The sequence below is a fragment of the Ovis aries genome, chromosome 2 (assembly GCF_016772045.2).
Source record: "Ovis aries strain OAR_USU_Benz2616 breed Rambouillet chromosome 2, ARS-UI_Ramb_v3.0, whole genome shotgun sequence".
Classification (NCBI taxonomy): domain Eukaryota; kingdom Metazoa; phylum Chordata; class Mammalia; order Artiodactyla; family Bovidae; genus Ovis; species Ovis aries.
This window is the reverse complement of record NC_056055.1, coordinates 249,142,197-249,156,212: the sequence shown is the minus strand read 5'-3', so window position 1 is coordinate 249,156,212 and position 14,016 is coordinate 249,142,197. Positions and strand designations below refer to the sequence as shown.

At 57.2% G+C, this 14,016-nt stretch overlaps 1 protein-coding gene across 2 annotated transcripts in view; it reads right to left on the bottom strand.

The window, feature by feature from the left end:
- The window catches only part of PADI2 (peptidyl arginine deiminase 2), a 54,003-nt gene extending 40,276 nt beyond the window's left edge, over window positions 1–13,727 (bottom strand). For both annotated transcript variants that reach the window (XM_060411522.1, XM_027965665.2), the window contains exon 1: window positions 13,555–13,727. In XM_060411522.1, the coding sequence (XP_060267505.1) occupies window positions 13,555–13,646 (92 nt within the window). In that variant the 5' untranslated portion in view covers window positions 13,647–13,727. The remainder of the gene's footprint in view (window positions 1–13,554) is intronic.
- Window positions 13,728–14,016: the final 289 nt, after the last annotated feature.

Sequence of the window (14,016 nt, the reverse complement as noted above, 5' to 3'; positions counted from 1 at the left end):
AGAGAACGGCTGGCATGACGGAAGTGCGCCTGGGACAGTGGCCAGGGGCGAATGAGAGCTTCGGAACAGCGGTCCTCCGCGTTCAGGAGCAGCAGCTGCAGCAGCAGAGCCTTTACCTGGAGGGCTCGTCAGAGCATGGGGTGTCTGGCCCCTTCTCAGCACTTCCGATTCTGGTTTTCAGAGAGGCAGAGGAACCAGAGATCAAACTGCCAACATTCACTGGATCGTGGAGAAAGCAAGGAATTTCCAGAAAAACATCTACATCTGCCTCACTGACTACATGAAAGCCTTTATCTGCACGGCTCACAGTAAACTGCGGAAAATCCTTAAAAAGATGGGAATGCCAGCCCATCCTATCTGTCTCCTGAGAAACCTGTTTGCAGGTCAAGAAGCAACAGGTAGAACTGGACATGGAACAACAAATTGGTTCAAAATTGGGAAAGAAGCCTCTAACCTGTCACTCTGCATATTTAACTTATATGCAGAGTACATCATGCAAAATGCGAGATCGGATGGAGCACAAGCTGGAATCAAGATTACAGGGAGAAATACCAACAACCTCAGACATGCAGATGATACCACTCTAACTGCAAAAAGTGAAGAGGAACTAAAGAGCCTCTTGATGAGGGTGAAAGAGGAGAGTGAAAAGGTTGGCTTAAAATTCAACATTCAAAAAATGAAGATCATGGCACCTGGTTCCATCACTTCATGGCAAATAGAAGAAGAAAAAGTGGATGACAGGACAGATTTTATTTTCTGGGCCCCCAAATCACTGCAGATGGTGACTGCAGCCATGAAATCCAAAGATGCTTGCTTCTGGGAAGGAAGGCTATGATGAACCTAGACAGCATATTAAACCAGAGATATCACTTTGCTGACAAAGGTCTGTCTAGTCAAGGCTATGGTTTTTCCAGTAGTCATGTATGGATGTGAGAGCTGGACCATAAAGAAAGCTGAATGCTGAAGGATTGATGCTTTTGAGCTATGTTGCTGGAGAAGACTCTTGAGAGCCCCTTGGGCAGCAAGGAGATCCAACCAGTCCATCCTAAGGGAAATCAACCCTGAATATTCACTGGAGGGACTGATGCTGAAGCTGAAATTCCAGTCCTTTGGCCACCTGATATGAAGAGCTGACTGACTGGAAAAGACCCTGATGCTGGGAAAGACTGAGGGCGGGAGGAGAAGGGGACGAGAGGATGAGATGGGTAGATTGCAGCACTGACTCAGTGGAATCTGAGCAAATTCTGGGAGGTAGTGGCGGACAGGGAGGTACAGCGTGCGGCAGCCCAGGAGATCGCAGGGACTGGACGCAAGGTAGTAACGGAACACGAGGCCTGAAGTGGGGCCCGAGAATCTGCATTTCACCATATCTCTAGGAGCTGTTGGTACTGCTGGTCCACGGACCGCAGCTCGAGAACCACTGGTCTAGACGTGCAGCAGTGCACTCTGGCGCTCAGGGTCCTGGGGCAGGATGGCCAAGGCCGTGAGTGGGAGTTTGCAGAGACCACCAGGCAGGGCCTCGTTGAGCCAGGCCGCAGGCCGTGAGAGTTACCGGCGAAGACTACTGTGATCACGGGCACTGTCAGGAGAGAGCACCAAGGGCTGGGCAGCCCCATGCCCAGGGCTGGAAAAGGAGAGAGTGAGAAAAAGTTCCAGAATCACTGTTTCTTGTCTGTCTTCTTCCAAACCACTCAGTCCATCATGGGGACACTTGGCTGTGGTCTGCTGTGGCACAGAGTCTGGGCAGAAGGCGGAAACCCTGGCTTGGGGGGATATGTGCCAAAAATCTGGGTTCAACCCCTTTTGCCAGTGACATGCTGAGGGGGACTTGAGTGTGTCCCTTGCACCTTCTGAGCATCTGCTTGTCAGCCCATAAGGTGAAGGAGGACCACCCATCCCTCCTGTCCCACAGGCCTGTCTTTCCCTCCTCGGGGCGGGATGCGTCTCCCGTTGCCATGGGATGTCTATCTCCTCTGGATCGTAAGACCCCGAGGGCAAGGTCTGCTCTCCTCCAGAGCCTAGCACAGGGCTGAGCACATCACACCCACTCAGCAGAGGGGGTGGAGCTGAGCAAGACACACTTCCCTGGTCACTCAGACGGTAAAGAATCCGCCTGCAATGCAGGAGGCCTGGGTTTGATCCCTGGGTCAGGAAGATCCCCTGGCGAAGGAAATGGCAACCCTCTCCAGTATCCTTGCCTGGAAAATTCCATGGAGAGAGGAACCTGGCGGGCTACAGTCCATGGGGTCACAAAGAGTTGGACGTGACTGAGTGACTAACATTTTCACACGTTCTGAGCAGTGAACCTTTTAGATGCGCCAGGCTGGAAATCCCCGAAGGAGGTGTGGGTACCCATGAGATACTTTTAGATGGCACATGGATGCATAATTTAAGGCAGGTATTCCTTTAATGTGCTATCTTTTACGGAAACTGATAAAGGCTTGGCGTTTATGGTAATGATAAAAGATCTCCACTTAAAGTTATAAGAAAAATAAGAGATGGCTTAAAGATAAATTTTAAGTCAATGATACGAGAGTTAGAATATGCTTTTGGTAAAAATCATGGGAGTCTGGGGAGCTGTGCGCTCAGGTCTAGCAAATATCACCCTAGCGCAAGCCCTGGGTTTGACCATAAACCTGCTGGGTGGCCTTGGGTGAAGCACTTGTCCTCTCTGTTTCATCAAGAGTAAAGTGAAAGAATGGGACCAGGACAAGGGTGGCTGGAGTCTGGGGAGCGCAGAGGGGCAGGTCTGGACAAAGGGGTGGCGAGGGAGGTGCTGACTAGCCGGGGGTCTCTCTGCTAGACGCCCACCCCTTTAACCAGAGCCACTATTGTTTCACCTTGTCCTGTATACTGGGCTTCTGCATACAGCTCTATAGAAAAATTGCTCTGTAAACTCACAGGGCAGGATGACGTTTTAGGGCCCAGTTCTGACGATGGTTGCTCTGAGTGATGCTCCCCACCTCCTTCGTCCCTCTGAGCCAGTGAGAAACTAGAGGAGGCCCCAGAGGTTTGGGGGTTAATACCCCACCTACACTGGAGCTCTAGAGCCCCACACCCTCCCGTCCCAGCCCTGCTCTGAGCTGAGCAAACAGCTATTCTTGGAGTGGCCCTGGCAGAACCAACCAAGGCACCCATTGTTCCCTGTGGGGCCTGCTGGCTGCCTCCCTCCCCAGGAAGAACCTCTTAGAATCCCCTGCAGAAACCCAAGAGCCAGGGGCTGTGGGCATGTCACTTCTCCCTGGAGGCTGCAGGGCGGGGCGCGGGGGTTATGGAGGGGCCAGAGCAGAGGTCGCGGTGGCCATGCCCTCCGGCTTACGGGAAAGAGGCTAAAGCCATGTGGACAGAAGGCCAGGCGGGGGCCACGTCGGCACTGCCCACCATATCCCAGCACCCAGGGCACGGCCACGCTCGACGTATATATTTCAGGAGTAAATGAATGAATGGACCCACCCTTCTTGGTTTTCCAAATTGTATTATCAGAGTGATTTAAAAACAGGGGAAGAAATCAGGTTACTTGCCTGCTGGAAAATACTCAGCGGCTCTTCCGTGACCACCAAACAGCAAAATTCAAACTCCGGTGCCTGGTACTCACCCCGTGGTACTCAGCCACCGCGTCCCACACTGACTCCCCGCCTCGCTGCCTGCAACGCCCCCACCGCCCCAGCCCCGGCACTGTCTCGCCTCACTACGCGCTTTGCTCCTGCGGGTCCTTCTCCCTGTAAATCTTTCCCCCGACTTCTCTGCCTGGCAGCTCAGCCTTCCGGCATGACTCAACTCAACTGATTTGGCTCCATCCATGTTTATTTTCCCTGGTGGCAGCTCACCTTCTTGGAGGCAGAGAGTGTATTTTCTTTCACTTTCAGCACCTAGCTTAGCACAGGCGCACGGTAAGGGACTGTTCGCCCCAGGAAGGGCTGGAAAAGGGGACTTGCGTTTGTGGCCATTCACGTGACAGTATTTATTGAGGACTTTTTATGTGTCAGGCGTGTGCTAGGTCCTGGGATAGAGCAAAATAGAAACTATGGTCCTGGGGCCATGGAGAAAATACTCTAGTGGAAAAGAAAAAGGCTCTTGACGGATTGCACAGTTATGATCACAGCTGTGAAAGCTGCTCTAAAGGAAAGTATAGGGTTCCACGAGGTCCTGGTCTGGAGGTCGAGAAAGGATTCCTGGAAGACGTGGAATTTGAGTTGAAGTTTTAATTTTACACTCTAAATTATAGCTTAGTTTGTTAGATCAGTGGTTCTTACATTTGAATCGCACTGGCCCCACATGAAAGGCCTGTTAAAATATAGATTGTCAGGCTACCCCCAGAGTTTCTGACTCTGCAGATTGGGGAAGGTGCCTGGGAATGCGCATTTCTTCCCCGCAATTTTATTGGAGAACTGACAGATAGAATTGCATGCATTTAAAGAGTGTAATCGGAAGATGCGATACACATACACTGTGAGAGGCAGCTACATTGCCAACAAACTCCCAGGTGAAGCTGCTGGTCCAGGGACCAGCGTGGGAACCACTGAATTTGCCCAAAGCGATGAGAGGAAGAGGAGCAGAGATTTCCAAGCAGCAAGGACAGCGTGGGTGCTGGCCTGAGGTGGACGTGAGCCCAGCATGTTTGAGAAACTGGAAGGAGGTTAACGAGGCTGGGGTCTGTGAGCACGACAAGGGGAGAGCAGTGGGGGGAGGACCCAGGCCACGGTGAGGGGCCGGCCGCTCCCCTGCAGGCCCCGAGGCTGCTGCGCAGGGAAACGCGAGCGCCTTGCCTGCAGACAGCTCCTCCAGGGCGCGGGGTGGGAGGCAGAGTCAGGAGAGGGGTGGGCGGGGGGACCAGTGGGAAGGTGGCCGCAGCTGTCCAAGGGAGCGGTGGTGGTGGCGCGGGGCGGGGTGTCGGCCGGGGAAATGGAGGGACACGGCCAGTCAGCAGGCATCAGACAATGGAACTTGGAGCAAGACTGGAAAGCAGTGTCAGGTGTAGGAGAGGCGTGCTCACTGCGCCTGGCCCGAGGGGATTCTGGGTGCTGCAGCCTAGCATCTGCTCAGCCCCACAGATGCTGTGTGACCTCGAGGGAGCCATCAGCCTCTCTGGTCCTCCCTTAGTCAGTGGGGAGGGCCAGCTTGACCTCGCAGGGCTGGGACACTCCCTCCGCCCCAGACTCGAGGGCAGGACGTGCCTGCGGCTCACTGGCAACTGGCTCTCCTGGCTTGTCCACCTGCCCTGGGCCTCGTTAACACCAGTGGGGCTGACTCCGCTGTGAACCCAGCTCCTGGCAGCCTGGGTGTGACATCCTGTCCCCAGGTCTTTGCAGGGATCTCAGGGGCTCTGTGGGTGCCAGCCTGGTGTGCAGCCCCACGGCGAGCCCCCTCCTGGAGCCTTCTGGAGGGGAGGCAGCTGGAGCCTGGGAGTGGGCAGCTGGTCTGGACTGGGCTCCGTGAAGACAGACCGCGCCTCTTGCTCTTAGCCAGCCCTCTTCTGTGCTCGGTGGGCTCAGCAGCCTCTCACTAGGCACTGGGGCCTCCAGTTGCCCAGGGGCCCTCTCCTTAGGGAAGAAACAATCTAATCCACGATCACTCCCTCCCCAGACACCTGCAACGACTCCCTGCAGAACAGCTTAATGCCTGAGCCCAGCGTTCAAAGCCCAGGTTCAAGCGAATCCACTCTCCAGGCTCACACTCCAGGCTACAGAAACTATGCCCTTTCTGCCCCCCAGTGCCCCTACCTTCCTGCCAGGCACCTTGCTCCCGCAGGGCCTGTCCGGGTCACACTGTGAACCCCCGTCCACCCTCCAGCTGGGTTGCCACCCTCTCCAGGAAGTCTTCCCAGATCTTATCTGCCAGGACCCCTCCCCCTCCCCGTGCTGGTGCTTGAAACAGTACTTAACGCGGCGTCAACATTTCTCTCCTGTGAACATGCTGAACTGTTTGAGGCCACAGTCCACTATTACCTGTCTTAATAATCTCACAATAAACCCAGTGGGCTTCCCAGGCGGCGGCAGTGGTAAGAGCCTGCCTGCCAACGCTGCAGACACAGGAGATACAGGTTCCGTCCCTGGCGGGGGAAGACCCCCTGGAGGAGGACACAGCAGCCCCCTCCAGTGTTCTTGCCTGGAGAATCCCATGGCCAGAGGAGCCTGGTGGGCTGCAGTCCACAGGGTCACAAAGAGTCGGACACGACTGAAGCGATTCAGCACGCACAAAACCCAATGCTAATTCACGAAAACTCCTTACTGACTATGTGCGGGATACTGTTTCAAGTCCTAAGCCCATGTAATCTCAGTCTATCCTTTTGATAACCCCACGAGGCCCGTGTTAATGTCATCCTATTTTACAGATGTGCACGCTGAGGCCCACAGAGGCAAGCATTTGCTCTGAGTCTCATGGACAGACCGAGACAGGCAGGATGTGGGGGAAACTGAAGCTCTCTGAGCTCCAGGCCTGGCTCTCCCGTCCTGGGAGGGATCCAGGGGTTCCAGTCCTCCCTAAAGATCCTCTGGGTAGGGACACCGGGTGAAGGAGGGGGAGTCCAGGCCTGGGTCAGGAAAGGATCAAACAAGAAGCCCCCACTCATTTTGCAGGTGGGCATCAGTCCAGAGAGGGGACACCAAAGGCTGGCATCCTACCCTGGGTCTTCAGATAAGTGACCAAGATAAGCCGTCAGTGTCCTGCGCATGGGGCTGGGCATGGCTGGGCAGAACAGAGCTGCTGCCAAAAACTGGCCTCCCCCAAAGCTGAACCACGTGCCTGTCCAGCTGGGGGTGGGCACTGGGGTGAGCCCTTGCTGCTGTGCTCCCACCCGACTCAGGCCCTGTGGGTCGGGACAGAAGATCTGGGGGACCCCAGCTGTGCAGGGGGCGGTGGGCTCGATCACACAGAGCTGCCACTCCCCGGGGACTAGCCTGGCACCAGAGCCTTTCCTTGTTTTTAAGAGTTGAGGGTCCTGGGTGTTGTTCTAATTTATGAGGCCACCTGGCCTGGCCTGAATTCCACCTCTGTCATTCTCTCAGGGGCAACGCTGCCCTGGCCAAGCTCGGCCACACGCCCTTGGCCTTCCGCCGCTCTGTCCAGCGGTGCCCATCCCTGAGGCTGGCGGTGGAGCCTGGTGACAATCCAGTCCATGTGTGCCCTGGCCACATCCATCCAGCCAGCCAGCCAACCAAGGAGACATCAGTGACCTGAGGGCAGGGGGCTCACGGGAACGAGGAAGGCATTGGGCAGGGGGAGGACACGCCTATAACACCCGCCCCAGAAGACGGCTTGGCAGGGCGGCCAAAGGTGGCTCCGCAACGCCACCATCTAGCGGCTGCGCCATCATGGGCAAGCTCCCCATGCGCTTCCCCGTCACAGTGCCTACTCACTAAGCGCCACCATCTAGCAGCCGCGCCATCATGAGCAAGCTCCCCCACGCGCTTCCCCGAAACGGTGCTTGCTCACTAAGCACCACCTTCTAGCGGCTGCGCCATCGTGGGCAAGCTCCCCCACGCGCTTCCCCATAACGGTGCCGACGACTCACTAAGCTATTCCCAGTTTCGAAGTTGCTTTTAGTCACTAAGTCATCCCGACTCTTCGCGACCCCAGGGACTGTCGCCCGCCAGGCTCCTCTGTCCATGGGACCTCCCGGGCAAGAATACAGGAGTGGGTTGCCACTTCTTCTCCAGGGGAATCTTCCCAACCCAGGCATCCAACCTGTGTCTCCAGCATTGGCAGGTGGATTCTTTACCATTGAGCTACCTGGGAAGCCGGCTGTGAGGTTTAAACACAAATAAATTATCAAATCCCTGGAGTAGGAAATGGCACCCCACTCCAGTATTTCTGCCTGGGCAGAGTCTATGAGGCTGCAAAAACCAGACACGACTAAGCAACTGAACTCAAATTATTAAACACATATGTCATGAGCGTACGAAGTGCCCATAAGGCTGCCTGGTACAGAGTAAGTTAGCTAGCAATGTTAAGTGAATAATAAGATGCACAAAGAAAGCAACAGTCCTGAGGCGGGGAGCGCCTGGGGCTTGGGGTCGGCACTGTGGAATGCGGGGTGGGTGGGGAGGAGTTCAGAAAGCTGCTTGGAGGAGGTGACAGGAGCTGAGACTTGCCAGGCTTGCAGAGGTCAGGGGGCCACGTGCCAGACAAAGGGAACAGCACCTGCAGCGGCCCCGAAGCAGGGAGGAGGAGGTGCGGTCAGGGGCCAAGAGCAGCGTCCACAAAACCAGCCAGGCTGCAGTGGGTGCAGGTGGGTCAGCAGGAGGTGGGGGGCCTGACACCCGGTGGCAGGGCGCTCAGGCACCGTAGGCCCTAGCACTTCGATCGGATCCTAAGTATACTTTGTAAAACACTCACACCAACAAAGAGTCAGAGAGGGTGATCTGAGTTGAGTTGAGGGAGTGATGTGGGGTTGAATCCAGATTTGGCAGGCTCTCCTCCAAGGCTGGGGGCTTCCCAGGTGGCTCGGCGGTAAAGAATCCGCCTGCCAGTGCAGGAGACGCGGGTTCCGTCTCTGGGAAGAACCCCTGGAGGAGGGCATGGCAGCCCACCCCAGTATTCCTGCTTGGAGAACCCCAGGGACAGAGAGGCCTGGCGGGTTGCAGTCCATGGGGTCACACAGAGTTGGACCTGCCTGAGCGACTGAGCGCGCAGGGCCCCCAGGCAGGGTGTGCGACGGCCTGTGCCCTGCTTGCCCAGTGTCTCACTGTGCTGATGCCTGCGACCCCTTCCTGGCACCCCCGTTCCTATCTTCTGTCGGAGGGTGATGGGCCAGGCCCTCCTGGAGAAATGGCTGGCCAGCCTCTGCCTTGGGGAATCAGAGGAAGGTGCGTAGATCACCTCTACTTCCAACCTCACGGGCTCATCAAGAGGTCAAATGCAGCCAGGAGAAAGCCCTACAGAGGCAGGAGGTGACCGATAACATTATCTCTGCCCTGAAGCTCCTGCAGACCTCAGGAAACGGATATGGAGAGAGCTCGCAACCCAGTCAAGAACTCTTCCCCTCCCGGTCAGATGCATGAACCCAGGGCTTGTGGGTCAGGGGGCGAGTCAGGCAGAGCGCAACTACCCTGTCGCCTTATCCCAAGGCCGCTCGTTCCCCAGGCTCCCAGGGGATCTGGCGGAGGCGAGCGGCAAGATGAAATTGACATGGGGGTGCCACTCACTCAGCGCTTTCTCTCCAACAAGTCAGAATCAGATGTGGACTCAGGCCAGCCCACTGAAGCAGCAGCTGTGGGTTGAAGGGACCGTTGGTGGAAACCGCGAAGACGAGGCCCGTGCGCAGAGGAGGCCCGCACACCAGACCTCAGATAAGCGTGCTGCGTGGGAGGCAGGGAGGGGAGAGGAAACAGCAAGTATCTTTAACAAGGATCCCGAAGTAAATCTCCACAGAAACATTTCCTACTTCCTCCTTTCTGTGCATCTGTTTTTAGCTTGCTGCAGGCCAGCCCTCAGAATGTCGCTGGGTCAGGTCATCATCCCCAAAGGACCGGTTTTGCTGGGAGAGGGTGGGTGACCCTCAGGACCAGCCGAGGAAGGGGCAGGCGAGGCCCCTGCCTTGTGTCTGGAGGTGAAGGAGGTCTGTGCACATCTCAGGAGAGGGGACCCAGAGCCCTTGGGAAAGCGGGTGGGTGTTGTGGTCTGTTCACTCATCTTTGTGATTCAGGACTGAGGGGTCAAGACACCACTCCCTCACTGACTGGGCCTAAGGCCCACCACCTTGCCCCTCAGTGTCTCCTTAGAGACTGGAGACCCTGGGGCATCACGTGGGGGTCAAGTCGGGACTTGTGTCTGGGTGGGGAGGGAAACAGAAGGTCAGCTGGGGGCGGGTGAAGTCTCCGGGGGCAGTGTCTCATGGCCCTGGAGGGGGCTGGGAGGGACACGGGCTAAGAGGGTCATCTAATTCAATCTGGACTGGAGGTTAGAGGAGCCTCCCCAGAGGCTCAGTGATAAAGAATCTGCCTGCAGTGCAGGAGACCCAAGAGATGCGAGTTTTATCCCTGGGTTCAGAAAATCCCCTGGAGAAGGAAATGGCTACCCACTCCAGTATTCTTGCCTGGAGAATTCCATGGACAGAGGAGCCTGGCAAGCAATAGCCCACGGGGTCGCAGAGAGTCGTACACAACTGAAGTGGCTGAGGACACAGAGCTTAGGGAGGAGATTAAGGGCATGAGTTCTGAGCCAGACAGGGCTAGGCCTGAGTCCTGCGTGACATCAGGCAAATGGCTTCACCTCTCCGAGCCTCACTTTCCTCATCTACAAAATGAGATGACCCAAGCACAATCTCCAAGGTCTGCAGGGAGGAAAAAAGGAGGTAACGCACTTGGCACGTTGTTGTTTGGTCCCTAAGCGGTGTCCGACTCTTTGCGACCCCATGGACTGCAGCACACCAGACTCCTCTGGCCTCCACAATCTCCCCCAGTTTGCTCAGATTCAGGGCCCTTGAGTTGGTGATGCTGTCTGAGCATCGTATCCTCGGCTATGTTGACAGATGTTCTTATCATTACAGCTATCAGGACTGACAGCAGCTCAGTCTTGGTATCGGGAGGGGCTTCCTTCCACTGGACCAGTGGTTCTTAGCTGGAGGCGACTCGGCCCACCAGGGACGGCTGGGTTATCTGGAGACATTTCTAGGTGTCACAGTTGGGGGTTGCAATTGGACATGGAACAATAGACTGGTTCCAAATAGGAAAAGGAGTACGTCAAGGCTGTATATTGTCACCCTGCTTATTTAACTTATATGCAGAGTACATCAGGAGAAACGCTAGGCTGGAAGAAACACAAGCTGGAATCAAGATTGCCGGGAGAAATATCAATCACCTCAGATATGCAGATGACACCACCCTTATGGCAGAGAGTGAAGAGGAACTAAAAAGCCTCTTGATGAGAGTGAAAGAGGAGAGTGAAAAAGTTGACTTAAAACTCAACATTCAGAAAACAAAGATCATACATGGTATCTGGTCCCATCACTTCATGGGAAATAGATGGGAAACAGTGGAAACAGTGGCAGACTTTATTTTTGTGGGCTCCAAAATCACTGCAGATGGTGGTTGCCGCCATGAAATTAAAACATGTTTACTCCTTGGAAGGAAAGTGATGACCAACCTAGATAGCATATTAAAAAGCAGAGACATTACTTTGTCAACAAAGGTCTGTCTAGTCAAGGCTATGGTTTTTCCACTGGTCATGTGTGGATGTGAGAGTTGGACTGTGAAGAAAGCTGAGCACTGAAGAATTGATGCTTTTGAACTGTGGTGTTGGAGAAGACTCTTGAGAGTCCCTTGGACTGCAAGGAGATCCAACCAGTCCATCCTAAAGGAGATCAGCCCTGGGTGTTCTTTGGAAGGAATGATGCTAAAGCTGAAACTCCAGTACTTTGGTCACCAGATGGGAAGAGCTGACTCATTGGAAAAGACCCTGATGCCAGGAGGGATTGGGGGCAGGAGAAGAAGGGGACGACAGAGGATGAGATGGCTGGATGGCATCACCAACTCGATGGACGTGAGTCTGAGTAAACTCCAGGAGTTGGTGATGGACAGGGAGGCCTGGAGTGCTGCAATTCATGGGGTTGCAAAGAGTCAGACACGATTGAAGCGACGTAACACGCACGCATGTATTATTATAATCAATTTTACCTGCCTATTTTAACCTTAAGGCTCTCTTTGTGGCTTGCACTCTGTCTCCACTGGACAGCAGGGGTCCAGAGCGTACTGCTTCTCTGCGGGGGGTGTGAGAGGGTCTCAGGCCACATGCAGCTAGGAGGTGAGGGTCGCAGGGGCTGTGACTGGCTTCTTGAGAAAGGACAGAGGGGACTGTCGCACCTCTGCGCTCTGCTAGAGGGGGGATGAGTCCCCCTTCCCTCCACCTCTGTCAGGACAGAGGGTGGGCCTGAGCCTGACCCCTCCTCGACTCCCCACCCCCCAACAAAGGCATCGTGCCAGCCTCTCAGGCTGCACTGAGTGCCCCAGTGACAAACAGGCGGGTCTGGTGACAGCTGAGGCTTAGAGGCCTGAGCGTCCTGGCTCCCGGCCCACTTGCTGGCAGTGCCCAGTTAGGACGGGGGTGGGGAAGGGAGGGGAGCGCCCCCAGGGCCACTGAGGCCTGGGCCACACTGCACTTCTGAGTTGTGACCCTGAGGTTCACACATGGAAACTGAAGGCAGGGGCCGCGGGTGGACAGGGCTGCCGGTCTGCACGGTGACCGCCTCTTTGCCCTCGGGGTCGGCCAGTGCCTGCTGAGGAGGAAGGGGGCAGGGGACTGGCCTGGCAGGGCTGGCGGGGCCACTGGAGGTGACCGAGGGAATGGGCTGGGAGAGTGTAGGGGAAGACACAGGGATGGAGTGTTGGAGGGGCTGGGAGAGATAGGGTGCCTGATGACAGAGTGATTTGGGAGCTGTCAGCCACTCAAGGCACAGAGCAGATCGGGGGACTTGTCCATGGGCATCAGCATGGGGGCCCCACCCTGAGTCCTCCACGCTCCCTCCTCTCAGCACCGACCCCTCCCGTGCCAGCAATGCTGGCACTTCAAGGACCTGGAGCAGGGGGCTGCAGGGTCCCACCTGGGGCTCTCCACCGCTTCCTCCGCACCAGTCTGGGACTTGGCCGCTTCCTGGGCGGGAGCGGTAGGGTGCTTACTTCCATTCCCCCATCCCACGGCTGCGGTCTCAGAAATCCTGCACTCCACCAGAGTTTGGGGACGGGAGGACAGGGCCCATGGGAACAGGGTTCTGAACGAGGAGAGCTCTTCTGACAAAGACCCCCACGTCCACACCCTCCCTCTGGCGGAACAAGGCCCCTCCCTGACCCCAGGGTGAAGTCAGGGGAAGGCATTTGGGAACAGGGTGCTCCTGGCCAGTGCTTGGGGACAGACAATCACCCAGAGCCCCCACAGAGCGAAATTGGAGCCTAGGCCACCCCTTGGCCAGATTCCCGCTGGCTATGCCCCAGGTGGATCCAGGGGGAAGTTCAGCTGGTCTGGGAGTCCGGGGAGGGTCTGGGAGTCCGGGGAGGGTCTGGGCTGCGGTGGGAGGTGAGCCAGAGAGTCTGGGGGCTTCAGGGAGCTGCTGAGGGCAGAGCAGGGAGGGGAACGAGAAGAGGCTGGGGAAGCCGAGGGGTGCCCAGGTCTTCCCCGGGGGAGGTGCTGGAGAGGGGTGCCCGGGTCTTCCCAGGGGAGGTGCTGGAGAGGGGTGCCCGGGTCTTCCCAGGGGAGGTGCTGGAGAGGGGTGCCCGGGTCTTCCCGGGGGAGGTGCTGGAGAGGGGTGCCCGGGTCTTCCCGGGGGAGGTGCTGGAGAGGGTCGGGGGCGGGAAGGCTGCGGAGAAGCGGCGGGGGTTCTTGGTAAGGGGTAGTGGGGGTGCCCATGCTGTGTCTGCATATCTGGGGGGTCTCTAGATGTGGGGGAGTCTGATACAAGGTTTGGGTGCTGGTTCTCAGGATTTCTGGGGGCGGGGGCCTCGGACAAGGGCGACTCGGGCTGGAGGCAGCCTATTCGTTTCCCCGAGTCCGGCGAGGATCTCGGGTTTTCTGGGCCCAGATTTCGGGCCCAGCCCGCAGGCGGAGGGGAACGGCGGCCCGGCTCACCTGTAGACGTCGGTCCAGAGGTGCGTGCCCAGCACGTACACCGCCTCGACGCGGCTGCCGTACTGCAGCCGCACCGTCCGCTCGCGCAGCATCCTCGCGCAGCGTCCGGCCCCGTGCACGTCCTCGCCCGGCCGCTCCGCGTAGCACCTGCCGCAGGTGAGCCCCTCGCAGCTGTCCGCCCGCGGCCCGCGCCCCGCCTTTATCGGGCCGCCGGTGGGCGGGGCAGCCCGCGGCCTCCTCGCGCAGTGGGCCGCGGGCCCGCCCGTCAAGCGTGGCCACGCCCCCCGCTTGGTCTGGGTGACGTCAGCAGTTGAGTTGGTCATTCTTTCATTCAACAGACTTTCCGCCCGCCCCCAGCTGCCCGGCGCCAGGACGCAGGGCCAGCCGCCCCTCTGGGCGCCCCTAGCCCCGCGGGCAGATAATGCAAACCACAGGGGCGGGGACAGAGCGAGTGGATGCGCT